We start from the raw sequence: 25,283 nt of genomic DNA, 5'->3' as shown, positions 1-25,283 counted from the left end.
CAGTGACAGGGGCCATCAGCTGAACCCCAGGTGTCATGACAGCCCATCAGTGTCCTGTGATCACGTTACGCGGCCACCAGTGGGAGCTGGGAATGGCGCGTTCCTTGCCAGCATGTGTTAAATCTTGCTGTCAGAGATTGAGAGCAGAGTTTAACTAGTTAACAGCGGCAAGTGGATCTTGGATCTGCCTGCCGCTGTCAGAGGCACATGTCCGCTTATCCGTTTAGTCGACTTGTACAGGGAAAGATGCGAGGTCGCTGCACGAGCCTGCAACAAAGGGAAGTGCAGCGTCCTAGATCTCAAAGGGGTTAGAATAAACTGTTCTCTCCTCCAGAACTATTGCCACTTATACAGCCTTGCTGTTTTTTTTCCCATCAAGCTCCTCCTGGCATAAACAAGGCCATGGGACAGCTGCAGTCAATCAGTGACCACTGATAGTCTGCAGCCTTCACATTCTATCCAAACAGGGAAGCAGTCATGTCACATTGTTTATACCAGTAGACAGGTTGGAAGTCGAATACAGATTTTTGTTTTTTTTTCAGGCCCATTCACAATATGGGGTAAATTAAAGGGAATTTGTCAGCAGGTTTTTGCTATGGAATCTGAGCTCAGAATTATGTAATGTTAGAGAGCCTGATTCCATTGATTTGTCACTTTCTGTAATGCTTGGTGCAGTTTTCATACTCTGTGAAGCAGATCTCAAATTGCTGAGATGTGTATAACCCTGCCCACACCACTGATTGGCAGCATTCTGTGTACACTGTACATTGTCAGCAGATGCCAATTTATTGTGGGGGGCGGGGTTACACAGATTAGCTGCATTGCCTGGCATGTGACACCTAATCTAGCAGTGATAATCTGCTGATAAACATTGTATTGAAACTACAGTAACTGACACATCCCTGGAATCAGGCTCTCTGCCCATACACTATGCTGCTTTCAGATTTAATGGCAAAAACTTGCTTACAGATTACCTTTAATGAAATGAAAAGAGTTCCCTGTACATAGCTAGCTTTAGAGCATACAGAGAACACACAATCCACAGTACATTTTCATGTTTCTGTCTACAAGTCGCTTTAATGGGCTGCTATCAGAGGTGCCCCTAATTATACAATGTGATCAAAATTAATAATAATAATAATAATAAAAAAAAAAGAATGGCCATAAAATAAACAAGCACCTCTCTTCGTCTACCCCAGAAAACTAAATAATAACCCAAGACTAATCGAGTTCTGTGACATCAGAATGTTGTAGGCTACCCTAAAAATGTCTGCTGGCTAGTACTTGTGTCTGTAGGAGCCCTCAATGCTTTTTGTACCTCCATGATCACTCATGGCTTCGCTTTAAACCTAAAGGCCCCGTCACATGCTGCGATATATCTAACGATATGTCGTCGGGGTCACGGAATTTGTGACGCACATCCGGCATCGTTAGAGATGTCGTAGTGTGTGACACCTCCGAACGACTGTTAACGAGCAAAAATACTCACCTTATCGTTGCTCGTTGACACGTCGTTCATTTTCAAAATGTCGTTCCTCCTTCTGAGCGCCGGTTATTCATCGTTCCTGCGGCAGCACACATTGCTACGTGTGACACCCCAGGAACGACGAACACAGCTTACCTGCGTCCCGCCGGCAATGCGGAAGGAAGGAGGTGGGCGGGATGTTACGTCCCGCTCATCTCTGACCCTCCGCTTCTATTGGGCGGCCGCTGTGTGACGTCACTGTGACGCCGAACGTCCAATCCCCTTCAGGAAGAGGATGTTCGCTGCCCACAGCGACATCGTTAGGGAGGTAAGTACATGTGACGGGGGTTAACGACATTGTGCGCCACGGGCAACAAATTACCCGTGACGCACAAACGACGGGGGCGGGTGCGATCGCTCATGCGATCGCATGATATATCGTTGTGTGTGACGGGGCCTTTTGTGAGGAAGATAAATGTAAAACTAAAATGTGGTCCTTGGGTTGTGTAGGACATGTTAAAGTCATTGAGGGGCTTACAGTTAAAGAAAAACTTACAGTCCATTCCCACTCTAGCGTCTGTGAGTCACTCCTTACAGTAGCAGACATGTAAAGTAAATTACTTCTGTTAGTTGCACTTACTGAAGCATTAAACTGCTGTTTATTAAATACATTTTGTTCCAGCTGATAAGGCTTTTCGAGACATGAAGGTTCTGAAGATGAGCCAGTCAATCATCGTGTCTGGAGAGTCAGGAGCCGGCAAGACAGAAAATACAAAGTTTGTTCTGAGGTTTGTGTGCAGAATTAGGATTTTCTACATTTCTTATAATATTTCGTCTGTCATATCATAGCTGGAGGCAGGCTGGAAAAAAATCTCCATCATTATCCTTCTTTACCAAGGTATTATTCATTGATTCTTGGGAAATTTTGCATTAATTCGGATATTATTTTTGGCCATTTAACAAGTCAGCAATAGACTGTAACTGTCATGAAATGACCTGGTTTACGCTGGAATATCACATTACTTTTATATTACCTTTCATTGAAATGCATACTTAGATTGTCAAAAGACCACTCGAAAATATTAGTCACCAAGAGTCCAGGATGTGTTTGGGCGTCTGTGTATGTGCATGTATACAATGCCTTGCGAAAGTATTCAGCCACCTTGAATTTTTCAACCTTTTCCCACATCTCAGGCTTCAAACATAGAGATAAAAAAATATATATTTTATGGTGAAGAATCAACAAGTTGGACACAGTTGTGAAGTTGAACGAAATGTATTGCTTATTTTAAACTTTTGTAAAAAATCATAAACTGGGCGTGCAATATTATTCATCCCCTTTACTTTCAGTGCAGCAAACTCACTCAAGAAGTTCATTGAGGATCTCTGAATGATCCAATGTTGTCCTAAATGACTGATGATGATAAATATGATCCATTTGTGTGTTATCTAGTCTCCATATAAATGCACCTGCTCTGTGATTGTCTCAGTGTTCTGTTTAAAGTACAGAGAGCATCATGAAGACCAAGGAACACAACAGGCAGGTCTGTGATACTGTTGTGGAGAAGTTTAAAGCCGGATTTGGTTACAAAAAGAGTTCCACAACTTTAAACATCCCAAGAAGCACTGTGCAAGTGATCATATTGAAATTGAAGGAGTATCATACCACTGCAAATCTACCAAGACCCGGCCGTCCCTCAAAAATGACATCTCATACAAGGTTAAGACTGATCAGAGATGCAGCCAAGAGGCCCATGATTACTCTGGATGAACTGCAGAGATCTACAGCTGAGGTGGGAGAGTCTGTCCATAGGACAACAATCAGTCGTACACTGCACAAATCTGGTCTTTATGGAAGACTGGCAAAAAGAAAGCCATTTCTCAAAGATATCGATAAAAAGTGTTGTTTAAAGTTTACCACAAGCCACCTGGAAGACACACCAAACATGTGGAAGAAGGTGCTCGGATGAAACAAAAATCGAACTTTTTAGGCACAATGCCAAACGATATGTTTGGCGTAAAAGCAACACAGCTCATCACCCTGAACACACCATCCCCACTGTCAAACATGGTGGTGGCAGCATCATGGTTTGGACCTCCTTTTCTTCAGCAGGGTCAGTGAATATGGTTAAAATTGATAGGAAGATGGATGGAGCCAAATACAAGACCATTCTTGAAGAAAACCTGTTGGATCTGCAAAAGACCTGAGACTGAGACAGAGATTTGTCTTTCAACAAGACAATGATCCAAAACATGAAGCAAAATCTACAATGGAATGGTTTACAAATAAACGTATCCAGGTGTTAGAAAGACCAAGTCAAAGCCCAGACCTGAATCCAATTGAGAATCTGTGGAAAGAGCTGAAAACTGCTGTTCACAAACGCTCTCCATCCAACCTCACTCAGCTCCAGCTATTTGCAAAGGAAGAATGGGCAAGAATTTCAGTCTCTCGATGTGCAAAACTGATAGACACATACCCCAAGCGACTTGCAGCTGTAATCGCAGAAAAAGGTGGCTCTACAAAGTATTAATTTAAAGGGGCCGAATAATATTGCACGCCCCAATTTTCAGTTTATTATTTTTTATAACATTTTAAAATAAGTAATACATTTCGTTCACCTTCACAATTGTGTCCCACTTGTTGATTCTTCACCATAAAACTTACATTTTTTATCTTTATGTTTAAGCCTGAAATGTGGGAAAAGGTTGAAAAATTCAAAGGGGCTGAATACTTTCGCAAGCCACTGTATATTAATTTATATATACTGTATATTATATATACTGTATATTAATTTATATATAATATATATATATATATACTGTGTGAAAACCTAAGGCAGGAGTGTAAAAAATGGTGGAAATTCTCTCAAATCTCAAAAATAAAAGTGTTAATAGTTTTTTTCTACCAGTTATCAGAATGCAAAGTGGTGAATCAAAGAGAAATCAAATCACTATTTGGTGTAAGCAAAACCTTTGCCTTCAAAACCGCATTAAAGCACCAATTCTTCTGGTTCTACTTGTATACAGTTTTTGAAGGAGCTCAGGAGTAACATTTTTCCTAATATCTTATAGAACTAACCACAGACTTTCGAAACATCTTGTAGAACTCGCCACAAATACCTCTGTCCCTTCTTTAACCTCTTCACAAGCTATAACGTACCCCATAAGTCATAGTTGCGATGGGGTTCCCAATCATCTACATGCACAAAATTTTTGCAACTCATCTGCATCGTGGGCACATAGCCTTAAGGGGGATGTACTCATTTATAGAGCTCTGCTATCTTCAATGCAAAGATGAAGAGGAAATCCTGTAAATGATGATATGACTCCACAGTTCCCTGATCTCCACATAACCATTTCTGTGTGAGATTACATGAAGAGTGCAAGTCTACATCCACAGAAAATCTGTGGTTAGTTCTTCAAGGTATTTGGAACAAATTCCCTGCTTATTTCCTTTGAGAACTGTGCAAGTGTACCTAACAGAATTGATCTTTTGATGCTGTTTTGAAGGCAAAGGACGGTGAAACCATTGTTGACTAGACTAAAGGCCGCTTTACACACAACGACATCGCTAATGAGATGTCGTTGGGGTCACGGAATTCGTGACGCACATCCGGCCTCGTTAGCGACGTCCTTGCGTGTGAAACGCAGGAGCGACCGTTAACAAGCAAAAATACTCACCATATCGTTGCTCTTTGACATGGTGCTCTATTCCCAAATATGGTTGCTGCTGCAGGTACAGTTAGGTCCAGAAATATTTGTACAGTGACACAATTTTCGCGAGTTGGGCTCTGCATGCCACCACATTGGATTTGAAATGAAACCTCTACAACAGAATTCAAGTGCAGATTGTAACGTTTAATTTGAAGGTTTGAACAAAAATATCTGATAGAAATTGTAGGAATTGTACACATTTCTTTACAAACACTCCACATTTTAGGAGGTCAAAAGTAATTGGACAAATAAACCAAACCCAAACAAAATATTTTTATTTTCAATATTTTGTTGCGAATCCTTTGGAGGCAATCACTGCCTTAAGTCTGGAACCCATGGACATCACCAAACGCTGGGTTTCCTCCTTCTTAATGCTTTGCCTTGCCTTTACAGCCGCAGCCTTCAGGTCTTGCTTGTTTGTGGGTCTTTCCGTCTTAAGTCTGGATTTGAGCAAGTGAAATGCATTCTCAATTGGGTTAAGATCTGGTGATTGACTTGGCCATTGCAGAATGTTCCACTTTTTTACACTCATGAACTCCTGGGTAGCTTTGGCTGTATGCTTGGGGTCATTGTCCATCTGTACTATGAAGCGCCGTCCGATCAACTTTGCGGCATTTGGCTGAATCTGGGCTGAAAGTATATCCCGGTACACTTCAGAATTCATCCGGCTACTCTTGTCTGCTGTTATGTCATCAATAAACACAAGTGACCCAGTGCCATTGAAAGCCATGCATGCCCATGCCATCACGTTGCCTCCACCATGTTTTACAGAGGATGTGGTGTGCCTTGGATCATGTGCCGTTCCCTTTCTTCTCCAAACTTTTTTCTTCCCATCATTCTGGTACAGGTTGATCTTTGTCTCATCTGTCCATAGAATACTTTTCCAGAACTGAGCTGGCTTCATGAGGTGTTTTTCAGCAAATTTAACTCTGGCCTGTCTATTTTTGGAATTGATGAATGGTTTGCATCTAGATGTGAACCCTTTGTATTTACTTTCATGGAGTCTTCTCTTTACTGTTGACTTAGAGACAGATACACCTACTTCACTGAGAGTGTTCTGGACTTCAGTTGATGTTGTGAACGGGTTCTTCTTCACCAAAGAAAGTATGCGGCGATCATCCACCACTGTTGTCATCCGTGGACGCCCAGGCCTTTTTGAGTTCCCAAGCCTACCAGTCAATTCCTTTTTTTTCAGAATGTACCCGACTGTTGATTTTGCTACTCCAAGCATGTCTGCTATCTCTCTGATGGATTTTTTCTTTTTTTTCAGCCTCAGGATGTTCTGCTTCACCTCAATTGAGAGTTCCTTAGACCGCATGTTGTCTGGTCACAGCAACAGCTTCCAAATGCAAAACCACACACCTGTAATCAACCCCAGACCTTTTAACTACTTCATTGATTACAGGTTAACGAGGGAGATGCCTTCAGAGTTAATTGCAGCCCTTAGAGTCCCTTGTCCAATTACTTTTGGTCCCTTTAAAAAGAGGAGGCTATGCATTACAGAGCTATGATTCCTAAACCCTTTCTCCGATTTGGATGTGAAAACTCTCATATTGCAGCTGGGAGTGTGCACTTTCAGCCCATATTATATATATAATTGTATTTCTGAACATGTTTTTGTAAACAGCTAAAATAACAAAACTTGTGTCACTGTCCAAATATTTCTGGACCTAACTGTATGATGTTGTTTGTCGTGACATGTGTGACACCGCAGGAATGAGGAACCACATCGTACATGTGGCCACACGCAATGAGGAAGGAAGGAGGTGGGCGGGATGTTCGTCCCACTCATCTCAGCCCCTCCGCTTCTCTTGGGCAGCCGCTTAATGACGTTGCTGTGACGCCAAACGAACTGCCCCCTTAGAAAGGAGGAGGATCGCCGGCAACAGCGACGTCTCAGGGAAGGTAAGTCTGTGTGAAGGGGACTAAAGATGTTGTGCGCCACGGGCAGCGATTTGCCCGTGACGCACAACCGACGGGGGCGGGAACGCTCGCTAGCGATATCGGTAACGATATCGCAGCGTGTAAAGCAGCCTTAAAGGGTGCTTTACATGCTGCAACATCGCTAATGATATATCGTCGGGGTCACATCGTTAGTGACGCACATCCGGCGCTGTTAGCGACATCGAAGCGTGTGACACCAATGAGCGACGATCAACGAGCGCAAAAATGTGAAAAATCGTTGCTCGTTGACACGTTGTTCATTTCCTTAATATCGTTGCTGCTGCAGGTACGATGTTGTTCGTCGTTCCTGCGGCAGCACACATCGCTATGTGTGACACCGCAGGAACGACAAACATCTCCTTACCTGCGTCCACCGGCAATGAGGAAGGAAGGAGGTGGGCGGCATGTTCCGGCCGCTCATCTCCGCCCCTCCTCTGCTATTGGACGGCTGCCGTGTAACGTCACTGTGACGCCGCACGAACCGCCCCCTTAGAAAGGAGGCGGATCGCTGGCCAGAGCGACATCGCAGGGAAGGTAAGTCCGTGTGACGGGTGTTAGCGATGTTGTGCGCCTTGGGCAGCGATTTGCCCGTGTCGCACAACCGACGGGGGCGGTACACTCGCTAGCGATATCGGTACCGATATCGCAGCGTGTAAAGTACCCTTTAGAGTTCTCTTTTGTTCGTTCACTTTTTATTATTTCTTGAAAATAAACCATTAACTCCTAATGTGGAGAGAAATCGTACTTTGCATTTTTTTTGCACAATTGCCTATAACATCTGCACAGTAATGTGTCCAGTTATGGACATTCGTAAGTGCACTGTGTGAAATGAAATTTAGCCGTGCTATTCCAGCACCACTCTTACGTAGGTCACAACTGGCCTCCATTTATTTCCCTAAAGAAATATTTTGTCTACTCACATCACTTAAATACCCAATGGCTGACCTTTGCTGTGATGCTAGGGCATGAGTCTGCCAAATCTTGTGATTGGCTTCAGCATTCTTATGGCTAGACTACACATGATAATTGCTGGAAAGTGGACAGAGGCTGGTGGGGAGCACTGGCCAGCTGGTGGGGAGCACTAGCCAGCTGGTGGAGAACACTGGAGCACTGGCCACCTGATGGGGAGCACGAAAGGACTGACCACCTGGTGGGGAGCACAGGAGCACTGACCACTTGGTGGGGAGCATTGGAGCACTGACCACCTGGTGGGGAGCATTGGAGCACTGGCCAGCTGGTGGGGAGAAACTGGAGCACTGATCCACCTGGTGGGGAGCACCGAAGCACTGGCTAGCTGGTGGGGAGCATCGGAGCACTGTCCCACTTAGTGGGAAGCACCGGAGCACTAACCCACCTGGGGGGGAGCACCGGAGCACTGGCCAGCTGGTGGGGTGCACCGGATCACTGGCCAGCTGGTGGGGTTCACTGGAGCACTGGCCAGCTGGTGGGGAGCACTGGCCAGCTGTAGTTGTGAAAACATTTTTCTTAACTGTATTACCTTCTTTTAACAGATATTTGACTGAGTCTTATGGTTCTGGACAGGACATTGATGAGAGAATTGTAGAAGGTATGTGACATTTATTTTGGAGCAGTATATTCAGTGTTTTTGCCGGAATTGATATTATTCTTTTCTTTTATAACCTAATTCTCACAAGCTGGCATTGAATTTCAGTCTTTTGCTAAAGGGATTTATAGTTCCTTGATTTCCATTAAATTAAATCTCTGATAAGACTGGTGCCTATTACTCCAGGGAATCTAGATTATGTTTTCAAAGATTAAATTAGTGGTCACCCAAAGCATAGTAAGCATACCCTGACGTATACCTCCAAGTAGCTCTGACATATGTCATTGTATACAGTGCCATGTATCTCCCTTAAGGACCTATTTTTGAGAAAAATAAAGAATTGATCAGTGTAATCAATGATATTCCATATAATAAAAAAAGAAAAGCTATGCAACCTATGCCAAAAGTATACACTCAATGGGTAGATGGTGCCCAGTGGATACAGTCTGCACTTTCCCGGCTCGTCGGCCAAATATTGTTTAACATCCAATGTGCATGGAGACTAAAGGCCGCTTTACACGCTGCAATATCGGTACCAATATCGCTAGCGTGCATACCTGCCCCCATCGGTTGTGCGACACGGGCAAATCGCTGCCTACCGACGTCGCTGTGACCGGCAAACCGCCTCCTTTTTAAGTGGGCGGTTCGTTCAGCGTCACAGTGACGTCACAGCGACGTCACTGAACTGCCGGCCAATAGAAGCGGAGGGGCGGAGATGAGCGGGACGTAACATCCCGCCCACCTCCTTCCTTACTTATTGCAGGCGGCCGCAGGTAAGGTGAGGTTCCTCGTTCCTGTGGTGTCACACGTAGCAATGTGTGTTGCCGCAGGAGCGACGAACTACATTGTACACGCAGCAGCAGTGATAATCGAGAATAAGGGGCCATGTCACCGATGAGCGATTTTGAACGTTTTTGCGACGATTCAAAATCGCTCATAGGTGTCACACACAACGACATCGCTAAAGCGGCCGGATATGCGTCACAGATTCCGCGACCCCAACGAGATTGCTTGAGCGATGTCGCAGCGTGTAAAGTGGCCTTTAGGCCTTCCTAATTCATAAAATCCATGTGTAATGGTCCTAGTACGGACTCTCATGCATATACAGCTCGCAGATCTCTTCAATCCAAATTCTACAGCCTCATTTTTTATTATGTCGACTTTGTAGCCGGCCTATGAATTGTGCCCTTATTGAAGTAAAATTGATGATGGAGCTGCTCTGATAGCTTGTGTGTATATCCTCTTAAATTTAAAGGGGTTGTGTGAGATTATTTTATATTTTTCTCATAGGGCTAATAACTGACATGCAGGTTCTGCCCGGCGCCGGCTCAGAAGTGGTCACGGACTGCTCCTCCCGGTGGTTTTGTTGCTTCATTTGATCTCACGTCAAAAGAGTAGCTCTTCTTCTTCTCGGCTACTTTGTCAACAGTGTGTAACTGCCAACGTTATACTGATTGATAGCTGGCTCCCCGCAGTGAAGCAGCAGGGATGCTAGTTATCAGTCAGCAGTAAGGACCTTCAACAGAGCAGGACAGAGGGGAGGCAACTGCTCTATGGACATGATACCACCAGAAGCCACAGAATCGCCGGCAGGGGCAGGAAAGGCAGGTAATTAGGAAGTACCTGCCTGTAAGTTCTTAGGCCCATAGGATAAAAATAAAATGGTTCCAATAACCCCTTTAACTCTTGATGAGCTCAGTCCAAAGTTTTTCCGTGTTACAGCAGCTGCATTTCAGTTATTACTCCAGATGCTATTACACATCAAGCACTGAAAGATGAAACCATTCCTCACAAGTAAAGGGACATGTTTCTTTTTTTCCCGCATTAAATAAAAGGCCTTTTCTCTGATGCCCTAGAAGAGCTTTAATATTTCGCTCCCCCTTGAGAAGCGCTCCTCTTCATCACAAACTGCTTTTATTTGCTACTTTTATAAGAAAAGCTTGTTGTTTTCTAGTACCCGTGGTTTTGCCTGCTAGGTTAGCAAGACATGGAGAAATCAAAGGGCCAGGCTTGTAGATGCAGGATTTGAGAATAAGTCTTTCTGCTGTAAGATTTCTTGTCGTAGGCTTCACAATGGCACACCATGTTACCGCTATGTTCTGGCTTCCTGAAAAGTTTACGCTGAGGATTTTCCCCATGTCTGTACCAATTAGCTAACTTTTCTCATTGTCTAACAGTACCCCATAAGGAAACAAATAAGACTGTGAAAATAAGTAATTTGGGCTTATCACATTTCATTTAACTTACGTCCTTTATGACTGCAATTTCTAAGATGATTGTACAAACCTCTATCTTTATTCTAATCTTTAGGGATTTTGTTGTAATTTTGAAAAATTTGAAATGCATAATCTGTAAAATATGTCTTCAGCCGAGTATTTGTCTTGCTGTAAAGTAAAACCTTGTATTTCTACCTGTATAGCTAATCCCTTATTAGAAGCCTTTGGAAATGCAAAGACTGTCCGCAATAACAACAGTAGTCGCTTTGGAAAGTTTGTAGAAATCCACTTTAATGAAAAGGTATGTGTCTAACTTTGTCCTAGAAATTCAGTGTTGACAAGTTATACTATTTTTCCTCTCAATCTTAAAGTCTTCCTTCCTAAGGTTTCTTTCACAAGTCTGTACAAAATACTAACGTGTGTGCGTTCCTTGTGTGCTGCCCATGCGCAGTCTGCGTGACATCCGGATAGCACATGGACAGCATGAGCTGGTATACTTACCTGTCCCCGGTGCTGCTGTTACTTCTGTGTCCGCAGTCAGTGTAGTGAATATTCATGAGTTTAATGAGCGGGCCTGGAAGCAACAGCAGCGCCGGAGACAGGTAAGTATAAAAATTCTTTATATTTATGTCACCTGTTTCTTTTAAAGGACGTGTCACACTGATGTCACATGGATCATATCGGTTTGTGGTCCGTGTGACACCCATGCTACCGGCAGAAAACGGACATGTTGCCGTGTGAAGCACACGGACACGCGTGTACTCTATACAGACACGTGGTCCATGTCAAAACATGGATGTGTGTGCATGCCCATTGATTTTAATTGGTTTATGTGTGTACATGTCTCTGGTATGTGTGAAAACGAATGTCACACGTACCGGAGACACGGATGTGTGAAGGAGGCCTTAACCTGTGTTGTGGAGATCTTGCTTCTTTTAAAACGTAATAACCAAGAGGCATCATGGATGGAGTGTATGATAATGTTATGGTAATACCAAGTCCTCTAAAGGCCTAGCAGTGGGATTTTTATTCATATAGGGAAGGGTACCATGATATTACTCCTTTGGAGTCCATTACTTGATCCAGATGTAACAGAACAATATAACATTTTCGAGTCGTCAATGAATATATTTCGTTCTGACATCCTGTTACATGCAATTATACTATAAAAAAAGAAATATGGGGTAAGAAGAGACCGAATAAAAGAAAACTCATCAGTACATGGCTGCAATCATTTATTACATACATTAATAAGCTGTATCCTTTATATATGTACGAGAACATGATTTAATAATGGAAAAGTCCCATCAAAAAATATTCGTACAAAGAACATGTGTAACGTGCAGTATCAAATGAGAATAAATTAGACAAATGTTACTGGGGTGACCACCCTGATTACTAAATGTAATATAACCAGGTAATAAATGTATAAATAACCAGGTAATAAATAGACAAAGGCTTCATTGCTGAAAGCTATTAGAATAAGAAATAAAGTGCAAGTGCATAATGGTTAAAAGCCACGGTAGCAAGTAGCAATTCCCCTGTATTCAATACACACATTTCAAGGGTGAAGGACAAACTGAGAATTCAGTGCCTTGTAATGAATGACAGGTAGGTACCCAAGAAATGATAACGCTGCGCTAAAAAATTCAACTCTTAAGGGGGCTTTACACGCAACGACATCGCTAACAAGATGTCGTTGGGGGTCACGTAATTTGTGTTCCTCATAGCGATGTGTGCTGCCGCAGGAACGATGAACAACCTGCGTCCTGCCACAGCAACGATATTTGGGATTAGAACGACGTGTCAATGATCAACGATTAGGTGAGTAATTTTGATCGTTAGCAGTCGTTCGTACGTTTCACATGCAACGACGACGCTAACGAGGCCGGATGTGCGTCACGAATTCCGTGACCCCAACGACATCTCGTTAGCGATGTCGTTGCTTGTAAAGCCCCCTTAACACACGTTTCGTGTTAGTTTTGTTGGAGTGGTGCATGGGAACATGGGTGATACAGTGAGTGGACCTGTAGCTGTAAAAGGGAAATTAGGCTTTGGCAAATTTAATATTTTTCCACATTAATATCAACCATAATCTTTTGGGGGGAAAAAAGCAGAAACATAGAAAATCAGATTGAATGCGTAATGCAGGAAAAGACCTTAAAGCAAACCTGCAATCCAATCTGGGGGCAGCATGTTATGCTGAGCAGATTGATGTATAATTTTGTTGGAAGGGATTAAAGGGAATCTGTCAGCAGATTTTTGCTACCTTATCTGAGAGCAGCATGATGTAAGCAAAGAGATCCTGAATCCAACGGTGAATCACTTAGATTACTGGCTGCAGCCGTTCTGACACAATCTGAATTTTTAGTTTTAGTCATATAGCAGAGCTGAGTGAACTGCCATGCACCTGACATTGTAGACCAGCAATGATAAGGGTCCTGCTGCCTAAACAAACATAGCAAATAAACAACAGATCAAACGTTGACAAAACAGGCATCCCTGAATTTTCTGTGTGAACTCTTGTAGCATGCTGGCTTCAGATTACATAGCAAAAACCTGCTGACAGATTCCTTTTAAGTATAACCTGATGGTCACACAACATCTTTTTTTTTTCTCAGGCGGCTTCGTCGGCTTCTTTGGGAATGAGAATGTTACTCATTATAAACACTTCAGGTCTTCTGAACATGTGCAAAGTAATAGAATCTGGCGGAATCTGCTTGAAAAAGATGACGTGTGCACCACTTTTTTGGCCTATAAGCTGCAGCCACCACCACCGGGCTCTTATATACAGCATTCTAACATGCTGTATATAAGAGCCCAGGCCGGGGGTATAACATAAAAAACACTTTATAATACTTACCTAACGGTTGCGCAGTTGGCCTTTTGGGCATCTCCGTTTTCCGGTGTTGGCGCCTCCTTTTCGGCCATCTTCATCCTCTTTCTGAAGCCTGGGTGCTTGACACGGCTACGTCATAGACACTCGCTGGTGCTGCGCAGGTGCACTACAATACTTTGATCTACCCTGCTCAGGGCAGATCAAAGTGCGCCTGCTCAGGACCTGAATGCCAGCGAGTGTGTATGACGTCGGACCCGTTATGCACCGCGGCTAGAGAAGAAGGAGAACAAAGATGGCCAAAACAGGAGGGGCCGGCATCGGGCAACTGAGACGCCCATAAGGCCCACCGCGCGAATGTTAGGTAAGTATTATAAAGTGTTTTTTATGTTGTACCCCCGGCCTGGGCTCTTATATACAGCATGTTACAATGCAGTATATAAGAGCCCGGTGGTGGTGGCCGCAGCTTATAGGCCGAAAAAGTGGTGACAGGTTCCCTTTAATGGTTTTTCACATAAGTGGGTGTTCCTAGATATGCTTTGCACATTTAGACAAAACAGGTAGTCAATCTGCAAATATGGCCACCATCTTAATTGAAAAATTCAGAATTGGAAGAAATTGGAATTAAATAAACCAAAGTTTTGCTGAATCTTTTCCTACATAACTAGATATGTCAATCTGATCAGCCCCTCTTGCTCTATATAATGCCGCCTGCATATTGGACCTCATTTTCAATCTGTCAATTTTTCTATCGATTCTATCACATTTTTGTTATTAGGCTACATGCGCACGCTGCGTTTTTTGTCACGTTTTTTGGTGCAGTTTTTTGTCCGAACCAGGGCCGGACTGGGACTCGCACTCGCATTCAGCCCTGGCATTTGGGGGTACACAGGCCCACTTTTCGCGTGGTGAATGTGTAATATCTTTGTGCACTTGTAGATTGTGTAATACGACCATATAACATACAGTCACGGCTGCGTCCAGTATTACAGCTCAGGCCTATTTATTGCTCTTAGGGGCACTTTGCACACTACGACATCGCAAGCCGATGCTTGTGATGCCGAGCGTGATAGTCCCCGCCCCCGTCGCAGCTGCGATATCATGGTGATAGCTGGCGTAGCGAACATTATTGCTGCGCCAGCTTCACATGCACTTACCTGCCCTGCGACCTCGCGCTGGCCGGCGACCCGCCTCCTTATTAAGGGGACGGGTCGTGCGGCGTCATAGCGACGTCACACGGCAGGAGGCCAATAGAAGCGGAGGGCGGAGATGAGCGGGACGTAAACATCCCGCCCACCTCCTTCCCTCCGCATAGCTGGCGTGAGCCGCAGGACGCAGGTAGGAGATGTTCCTCGCTCCTGCGGCTTCACACACAGCGATGTGTGCTGCTGCTGGAGCATCGGTTATTTTGGAAATTATGGAAATGACCAACTCTACACCGATGATACGATTACGTCGATTTTGCGCTCGTTAATCGTATCAAAAAGGCTTTACACACTACGATATCGCGTGCGACGCCGGATGTGCGTCACTTTCAATTTGACCCCACCGACATCGCACCTGCGATGTCGTAGTGTGTAATGTGCCCCTTAGTAGCAGGACCTGGTGAAGACGCTATTTTCCTACAGAGTTGGGTCTCGCAGATAATGAAGAGGATGCTGCTCTCCATATAATGCTGCGGCCTCGTCATATAGCTGATGGGCAGGGATACATAATCACATCCCCCTAAACTAATATTGATGACCTATTCTACAGATAGGTGATCAGGGATGCTGTTGTTGTCACTGGTGATAATTTTGGACACATACAACGTAGGGTATGTGCAATTACATTTTTGAGGGGCAGATACCACTAAGAAAAATACTGGAATGACCATATGCATCTCCTCGCTGTGCACTGGTTCAGGCTTTTGAGCATCTTTTACAAACTTTGGGTTTCTAAAACTACCAAGTGATTAAAAGAAGTGACCGGTTCAGTCTTCTGGTGTTTTTCACTCGGAAAACACTCTGAATTTTACAATGCAAATTAATGAGAAGGCTCGGAAGATGCCCGGAATCTACAACTCTCAGCTTGTCCTTAACAATGGTAAGGAGATGCTGGGAGTTGTTGTTATCAGACTGCGGATCATGCAGGATCCACAATACTGATAAGATGCAGGCAGCATCACAAATAATCATTTACATCCAGGTACCTTTATAGGTGACATCTTCTGAGTCGTTCCCATCCCTTTTGCCTCCACGCAGTACAGACGCCATGATGAGGTTTCGTGCCCACTGCTCGTCTCTGAAGCCCTCCCTCTTTATTCTTCAGCAGTACTTCCTCACACAGCACCTTTAAAACTAAAAGTATCATTATACTGCCCCAGAAATATAACTATCTCCCATGCTGTGCTCCTGAATAAATAATTGCTGTGCTTCCTTCACAAAATATCCCCCCCGACTGCCCTTATCCAAAATACCTCCCGCACTGCCTCTCTCAATACACCCCCACGCTGCCTCTTTCCATAATGTCCCCATACACAGCTTCTCTCCATAATGTCCCCTCCACACTGCTCTCTTTATAATATACCCCCACACTGCCTCTCTCCATTATATCCCCCCATATTGCTCCTTTATTATTATTATTATTATTATTATTATTTATATATTCCCAAACTGCTCTTTTGTAATACACACGCACATAATATAACGCACCCCCCCATTACCGCCTTCCCACACACACACACAATTCAATTCACCCTCCATTATCCCTCCCCACACACAATACAATGCACACTCCATTACCCCTCCCCACACACAATACAATACACCCTCCATTACCCCTCCCCACACACAATACAGTGTACCACCCATCACCCCCTCCCACACACACACACACACACACACACACTCACAATACAATGCACACCCCCTACACACACACAATCACACATAATAAAATGCACCGTTGTGGGACATCGTGTGGATTACTTCGGACCTGAAAGGGTGTTGTGGGGGTTAATAAAGTGGTGAAAGAGGGGGCTTTTTATTTTATTTCAAATAAAGGATTTTTTGTCTGTTTGTGGTTTCATTTACAGATTAGTGATGTGGGGTGTCTCATCGCCTGACATTACTAACCTATGGCTTAGTGGCAGCTATGGGCTGCCATTAACCCCTTATTACCCTGAGTGCCACCGCACCAGGGCAGTCGGGAAGAGCTAGATCCAGCGCTAGAACTGTCGCATCTTATGGATGCTGCACTTCTGGGGCGGCTGTGGGCTTCTATTTTTAGGCTGGAAATAAATAAATCAAATAATTTAAAAAAGTGTGGGATCCCCTCTATTTCTCATAAACAGGCAAGGTACAGCAGACAGCTGAGGGTTGCAGCCTGCAGCCTGTGCTGGATATATTGTAAATAAAAATTAAAGCAAAAAATAAGCCAGCACTGAGCCCCAGATCCCAAAAAGTTAAAACCTTACGGGTCTCAGAAAACAGTGAGAAAATACAATTCATATGTATACAGTATATATATATATGCTTCAAAAAAATTTCACCGCTTTAATAAAAGAAAACTATACATGTTTGGTATCTACAAACTCTGATTGACCTGAGGGATCATACTTCCAGGTGAGTTTTACCACATAGTGAACATAGTAGATAACCCACCCAAAAAAACATTTGTGGAATTGCACTTTTTTGCAATTTTACCCCAACTGGAATTTTATTTTCCATTTTCCCGTACACTATGTGCCAGAATGAATGGTGTCGTTCATAAGTACAACTGGTACCGCAAAAAAAACAAGTGCTCATATGGCAATATTGACGAAAAAATAAAAATGTTATGGCTCTTGGAAGAAAGGGAGGAAAAAAGGAAAATTGCCAGGTGGTGAAGGGGTTAAGGTCTCCCTTACTTTAATACAGCCCTCATCCCACGTAAAATAATGAGATTATTTCTTTTTTTCTCTATGAGTACTGCTGATGACATGGGATGTAATAACGCTTCATAATTCTTAGTGATGATTCTTTATCAATCACTTCTTGGCATTTAACCAGAAGGAATCATATACTATTCTTGTATTATTATCACCGCAGTGATAAATGTAGGCTTCACATCCAGCTGAGAAAAACCCACAAAGAAGAGGAGATATAACTGTTCTTCACCTTTCTGTGACCTTTCTCCTGAATTTGCTTCTGCAGTCTGAGGTGGCAACCTTTAATATTGTCAAAACTGATCGCCCGACCTACCCTTTCCAAATAAATAGAAAACAATATGTGTGATCCCAAGTGTCCCATGTATAGGTGTGCAATCACATAAAGGTTATCCCACTGCTGAGTGCGCTTTATGGAGGCCCCAACTCTGATAATGAGAGTAACCTTTTCCAGTAGAATGACACCAGGCGGCAGTTTTCTCCGGCATGGATGGGATCGGCTTCACAACCATTCTTCAGCCTCAATTGTTTGGTCTGAAGTAAAGGAAAAATATATTCTTTATGTGTTAGGTGCTATCTAGTATACAATAACGTACCTTAAATGTCGATACATAACTATTGTATCTTTGTTGCCTCATGTAACTAAAAAATGATGGACATATCACTCACTATATATCCAAAACTTATTAGCCCAAACGGGCGTAACAAAATATTGGGCAGGAACGCCTCACATCTCCTGATGAGGCCCGCTCCAGCCCCATGCTTTGTTATTCTCCATTTTGGACTAATGAAAAGAAGATTTGGATTTATGGTGAGAGTCATCTCTATCCTGTTTTTTTGTTACATGAAGCTATTTTGTATTACTGTGGACTTGCTGAGCGCCACCGGCCACATCTTGTATGCCGTCATTAAAAACCGTTGCTGCTGGAATCTTCTCTAGGTAGAGCTGCCGACTTTTTTGGGCTCTTGTATCTGTATTCCGTGAGTATCTGGCATTAGCCAGGCTTTATCACCGTATAACTTTTTTTTTTTCTACAGATTTTTTTTGTTAGTAATTCTGTGATGTCTTGTATTTATTGTACCACCTATAAAATTCCCTGATTCTTCTTCTTTTCCTCCTAGTATTCTGTCGTAGGAGGATTTGTGTCGCACTATCTTCTGGAAAAGTCTCGAATCTGCGTACAAGGACAAGATGAGAGGAATTACCATATTTTCTACAGATTATGTGCCGGGGCACCAGAGGAGATTCGTCAGAAGCTTTTTTTGAGTTCCCCTGATAACTTTAGAGTAAGTAATGTGCACTGTTTGTATATGTGACTGTTCCTTCCAGCTTGTAGACTCGGGATAGATGTGACATGGATGGATGCAGGTTGATTAGCATCCGATGTCACTGTGTGGTTGCTGTGACCTCACTGTGTTTAGACACTTACCTGGTTAGCTGTGACTGAATGAACAGTCTTATGAGCTTTAAGAGGGGAACAAATGGTTCAAGACTTGTCTGGACCTTTTCTCTCAGATCTGGCGGGTCTGTTGAGATCCTGATGGTCGGACCCCCAATGATCTATCAGTTAACACCTGATGAAAATTGGTAAGATCTTTTTACAACCAGAGCACCCTTTATGATAATAAAATTAGGACTTCATTGTTCTAGGGTTACCTTGACTGCTCTCCAGATGACTGACTAGTGGTTAGCAGCAGGGCTGTGGAGTTGGTAAGCCAAACCTCCGACTCCTCAATTTCCTTGATTCAGACTCCAACTCACTCATACGGGACTCATGTTTGTGATAAATTTACTGTAGTAAATTGGCAACATCACTACTTATATAATGTAGTGCAGCCCAGATTCATCTCAACTAAAAGCCTAGATTCTTTGATCAGGAATAGAACAGACATTTATAGGACATGTCTGAACTTTCCCAAATTCTTGTGATAAAATAATTACATACTGCATTGAACCTCTCTTCCCAATTTATTATATATTGTAGGAGTTGGAGTCGGTCCATTTTATACCGACACTGACTCCGACTCCTCAACTCTAACTCCACAGCCCTGGTCATCAGAAGAAGAATGCTTGAGACCATTATTGATCAGTGTTATATTGCCAGCCCAGTGTGTTAGTCTGTCTACTGCGGTCTACGCAGAAAACAGATTTTCTTTAACTCACTGTTCCATGGGTGTAATTTTATTCCTATATGTCGGTCCTTTTTTTCCCTTGTATTTTATATTACTGTTGCCTGCTGGTGAAGAGCTCTGTTGGAGCTCATACATTAAGTGTCATGTTCCAGAATATCTGTTTACTGTGTGTAGACAGCAGCAGTCCGTGGGATCAGATATACTCATTGGGCTGGCACGTGGGCACACGGATCAGTAAATGACCCTTCCATTCTCCTGCTGACGGAGCTGACCACTGCTGATTACTCATCCAGAGAGCGGTCAGAAAGCTTGATGTGCGCTCCGAGCAGTCCGAGAACATTACTCTTACAGAAACGTCTGATAGCGAGGAGAAGGAAAAAAAAAAAGACCTCTTAAATGATTCAAATTGAATTGAAACCTCTTTGGCGCTGCGTCTCTGTGGGCTGGAGACTGAAAACTGAAATGTCAGCTCTATTGAAACTGCAATTACTTTTCAAGACAAATTGTAGCCGGGCTTCTGAATGAGATGTTTTACTTTCCAGTGCTGTACATGTCTCTGGTGATATATAATAATCTATTCTCCCTGTGTGCAGTTAAAGCCCAAAATTAGAGTTTGCTAGGTGTACCGCCAGGAATAATGTGCTGCTACCCACCTCCCTTTTTATTACTGTGCATTAACACTTGGATTCCTGCAGAACAATGCCAGCTGAGATATGTTTTTAATTGCAGATTCGTCGCAGGGTTTTAAAGATTAGATCTGTTTCTGACAGCAGCTTCTCGAGCAGCTGCTAAACGATTAGCTAAACCTTAAACCAATTTTCCTGGCTCAGTGCTAGTGAACTCGCATAAACGTCTTTTCATGGTACTGACGAATCTGTATGTGCAGCATTTTTTTTAATTTTGCTTTTTATTCCCATTATAAGCCGTATCGATGTTTTAAGAAAAGTTGCAGTGCTCTGAGTATTGCATTTCTGGTTTTAATACATTTCTTGGTCTTCTGACTAATTCCCACTGATTCCAGTTTAGAAATGGCGTGATTCCACTAATAGGATTATTAAAGAATTGCCATTGCGTCTCCAGAGGTCTTGAAGAAGCTCTGAAAATAATGTTGCATATGACATTTATGACATCTAATACCGCTTGTCTGTACGTGGACAATATAGAGCGGTGCTTAAGATTGATATGACATCACCATTAAAATGATGACACAGGGTAATTTGGTAGAAGTACTCCTCTAGTGTCAGCCATTAAAGGAGTTGTGCAGGAATACTGTCAAAGGCTCCGTGTCGTGGCATCTATACATGCTTAAAGGTAATCTGTCAGCAGGGTTTTGATATGTAATCTGAAGACAGCATGCTGCAAGGGTTAACATACAGATTACAGCAAGGAGTCTCTTATCACAAAGTGTGCTTTTGTTTACCTGCAATGTTAGTTTAATTCAGTACCTTTTATCATCAGTGGACTGAGGAGCACAAACTCAAGTCCGACTCGGCTCCCTTCTGTGATTAGCAGCTTCTGTCTATAGAAATATGAACTGAGAGCCTGGTGGGGGCGGCGACAGCTCTCATAGCTTTGCTACATACTAAAACTAAAATCTTTGATTTTGTCAGAACGGCTGCAGCCAGTAATCTAAGTGATACACCGTTGGATTCAGGATCTCTTTGCCTATATATTGCTGCTCTTAGATGAGGTAGCAAAAACCTGCTTACAAATTCCCTTTAATGTCATTCTGTAGACTGCGAGCCCTAACGGGCAGGGTCATCACTTATTTTTAGTTTAAAGTTTATCTTGATAAGAATGGGTTGAATTTGACATTGTTCTTATGGTAACTTTTAGTTAACCTGGTCCAAATTGTCTCCACAGGGTTTATTTTCACCACAAAGCATGCACACCCACTGGTTTTTTTTTTTAGAGGACCCTCCTGTCTAGAATTTGGATTGTCGTCTCACAGAGGTTTGACCATAACTTCTTATCTGCTTTTTTCCCGCACAGTATCTGAATCGTGGTTGCACCAGGTACTTTGCTTCCAAGGACACTGATAAGCAGATTCTCCAGAACCGCAAGAGTCCAGAGGTATTGTGCATGAATATGTTCTCTGAATATTTTTTATACTGAAGTGATTGTCAGTGTCAGTGGGAATCAGAGATTTCCAGTGTGTAAATTAGCATTATCATGCAAAACTTAAAAGGGGTCATGTTCATTATTAGTTAAAAATGAAAAGTGCTTGTAAAAACAAGTTATGTCACAATTTACTTGTCCTTAAAAATAAGCAAGGAGGGATTTTTAACATTTTAATTTACTTCTCGTTGCCTAGTTTACCAGCCACCTTTAAAGTGGCTGGTTTCCAAGGCTAAGGGCTTGTTCTTGCAAGCTGTTTGCTCTGCACCTTGCAAACTCTGCTGTGAAGCTGGCTAGACTGCTGAACTATGCTTCTCCGATGCTGCAGCGGTAAAGTTGCCTCAGCTTGCAAATTTAGCCAGCGAACAGTTTGGGCCAGTGTCCCAAGTGTTTAGGAGGGTACCATCCCCTGGCAAGCAGGAGGCAGAGGATCTGCAAACAGGAGACAGAGGATCTGCATGTAGGAGGCAGAAAAGCTGGAAGCAGGAAGCAGAGGAGCTGGAGCAGAAGGCAGAGGAGCTGCAAGCAGGAGGCAGAGGAGCTGCAGGCAGGAGATAGAGGAGCTGCAGGCAGGAGGCAGAGGAGCTGCACGCAGGAGGCAGAGGAGCTGCAGGCAGGAGGCAGAGGAGCTAGAAGCAGGAGGCAGAGGAGCTGGAAGCAGGAGGCAGAGGAGCTGCAGGCAGGAAGCAGAGGAGCTGGAGCAGAAGGCAGAGGAGCTGCAAGCAGGAGGCAGAGGAGCTGCAGGCTGGAGGCAGAGGAGCTGCAGGCTGGAGGCAGAGGAGCTGCAGGCAGGAGGCAGAGGAGCTGCAGGCAGGAGGCAGAGGAGCTGGAAGCAGGAGGCAGAGGAGCTGGAAGCAGGAGGCAGAGGAGCTGGAAGCAGGAGGCAGAGGAGCTGCATGCAGGAGGAAGAGGCTCTGCAGGCAGGAGGCAGAGGAGCTGCAGGCAGGAGGCAGAGGAGCTGGAAGCAGTAGACAGAGGAGCTGGAAGCAGGAGGTCGAGGAGCTGCAGGCAGGAGGCAGAGGAGCTGCATGCAGGAGGCAGAGGAGCTGCAGGCAGGAGGCAGAGGAGCTGCAGGCAGGAGTCAGAGGAGCTGCAAGCAGGAAGCAGAGGAGCTGCATGCATGAGGCAGAGGAGCTGCATGAAGGAGGCAGAGGAGCTGCATAAAGGAGGCAGAGGAGCTGCATGAAGGAGGCAGAGGAGCTGCAGGCAGGAGTCAGAGGAGCTGCATGCAGGAGGCAGAGGAGCTGCCTGCAGGAGGCAGAGGAGCTGCAGGCAGGAAGCAGAGGAGCTGCAGGCAGGAGTCAGAGGAGCTGCAAGCAGGAAGCAGAGGAGCTGCATGCATGAGGCAGAGGACCTGCATGAAGGAGGTAGAGGAGCTGCATGAAGGAGTCATAGGAGCTGCAGGCAGGAGGAAGAGGAGCTGCAGGCAGGAGGCAGAGGAGCTGCAGGCAGGAGGCAGAGGAGCTGCAGGCAGGAGTCAGGAGCTGCAAGCAGGAAGCAGAGGAGCTGCATGCATGAGGAGCTGCATGAAGGAGGCAGAGGAGCTGCATGAAGGAGGCAGAGGAGCTGCAGGCAGGAGTCAGAGGAGCTGCATGCAGGAGGCAGAGGAGCTGCCTGCAGGAGGCAGAGGAGCTGCCTGCAGGAGGCAGAGGAGCTGCAGGCAGGAGTCAGAGGAGCTGCAGGCAGGAGTCAGAGGAGCTGCAGGCAGGAGTCAGAGGAGCTGCAGGCAGGAGTCAGAGGAGCTGCAAGCAGGAAGCAGAGGAGATGCATGCATGAGGCAGAGGAGATGCATGCATGAGGCAGAGGAGCTGCATGAAGGAGGCAGAGGAGCTGCATGAAGGAGTTATAGGAGCTGCAGGCAGGAGTCAGAGGAGCTGCAGGCAGGAGTCAGAGGAGCTGCAGGCAGGAGTCAGAGGAGCTGCAAGCAGGAGGCAGAGGAGCTGCAAGCAGGAAGCAGAGGAGATGCATGCATGAGGCAGAGGAGCTGCATGAAGGAGGCAGAGGAGCTGCATGAAGGAGTCATAGGAGCTGCAGGCAGGAGTCAGAGGAGCTGCAGGCAGGAGTCAGAGGGGCTGCAGGCAGGAGTCAGAGGAGCTGCAAGCAGGAGGCAAAGGAGCTGTATGCATGTCATATCCCCGTTAAGGCCACATACGCATGTTGAGTATATGGTGAGTTTTATACCTCAGTATGTATAAGCCAAAATCAGGAGTACATAAAAAATGGAGAAGTGATGCTCGTGTTTCTATTATACTTTTCTTCTGACTGTTCCACTCCTGGTTTTGGCTTCTTTATACTGAGGTTAAAAACTCACCAAATACTCAATGTGTGCACGTGGCCTTAGTATGTCAAAAAACACCCCCAGATATAAAGACATTCTGTATTATGATAGTTTTTTTTTTATAACACAGAAGGTTTTAAAGTGGAGAAAAGGCTAAGTGAAATACGGTATACGCGCTCTCATCATTGTGTGTAGGGTGCGCTCAGCTGTTAGGATTGAATGGACTCCATGATTTCTTTGCAGCTGCGGGACCTTGGTACAATTGTTTACTGTGTAAGATGTTGACGTCGTGTTTTTCTGGTTGAGTTCTGAACACACTCGTCCTATAATTAATGTTTTGCTTTTTCTTCTTCCACCTGATGCTTTTCCAGATAAGAGACGCGTCAGTCATCTTTTTATGTAGCTCTTATACATCGCTTCCTTGTTGGCTTGAGACGTAACAGAGCTTTGTATGTCCTTGACCTCTATGGTTTCCTTTTGGTCCAGGACTGTTGCCCATGTTTTGCTTCTGAATGAAACTGACATTCAAGCTCAGTGACACAGATTCATTGATTGATCTCGGTAAAATAGCTTGTAAATGGATGTCGCAGTTGTTTTTCACCTACTGCTGTATGGCATTGCAGGCTGCTTCATATATGAATAGGTATTTATCTGCGCGGAGTCTTAACATGCGCTGTATGAGCCTTGGCTTATTCAGTAAATTAATTACGAGGTGTCCACCATTGGGGACAATTTTCTCTTTTAGGATTAAATGCATATATTTTTAGTTAAAAATATATATTTTTTAAATGTTTTATTAAGTTGTTTTTTTTACACTGTTTGCCTTCCCTAGCCTCTGTGTTTAACTCTCTATTACTGGTTACATAATGAGTTAACTGAAAATCCATCGTTAATTTTTATTTTTATATTAAAGGATTTGTCCCAAAATGATAGTTACAGTGCCTTGCGAAAGTATTCGGCCCCCTTGAATTTTTCAGCCTTTTCCCACATTTCAGGCTTCAAACTTAAAGATAAATATTTTAAATTTTATGGTGAAGAATCAACAACAAGTGGGACACAATTGTGAAGTTGAACGATATTATTGCTTGTTTTAAAGTTTTGTAAAAAA

The 25,283-nt window shown here is 44.0% G+C and overlaps 1 protein-coding gene across 5 annotated transcripts in view; it reads left to right on the top strand.

The window, feature by feature from the left end:
• The window catches only part of MYO6 (myosin VI), a 363,126-nt gene that overhangs the window by 110,059 nt on the left and 227,784 nt on the right, over window positions 1-25,283 (top strand). For all 5 annotated transcript variants that reach the window (XM_075340184.1, XM_075340183.1, XM_075340187.1 and 2 more), the window contains exons 6-10: window positions 2,148-2,253; window positions 8,635-8,690; window positions 11,107-11,204; window positions 18,769-18,933; window positions 21,772-21,852. In XM_075340184.1, the coding sequence (XP_075196299.1) occupies window positions 2,148-2,253; window positions 8,635-8,690; window positions 11,107-11,204; window positions 18,769-18,933; window positions 21,772-21,852 (506 nt within the window). The remainder of the gene's footprint in view (window positions 1-2,147; window positions 2,254-8,634; window positions 8,691-11,106; window positions 11,205-18,768; window positions 18,934-21,771; window positions 21,853-25,283) is intronic.

This window comes from Anomaloglossus baeobatrachus, chromosome 3 (genome assembly GCF_048569485.1).
Source record: "Anomaloglossus baeobatrachus isolate aAnoBae1 chromosome 3, aAnoBae1.hap1, whole genome shotgun sequence".
In the NCBI taxonomy this organism is placed as follows: Eukaryota; Metazoa; Chordata; class Amphibia; order Anura; family Aromobatidae; genus Anomaloglossus; species Anomaloglossus baeobatrachus.
The sequence above is the reverse complement of the archived record's forward strand: the minus strand, read 5'-3'. Positions and strand labels throughout refer to the sequence as shown.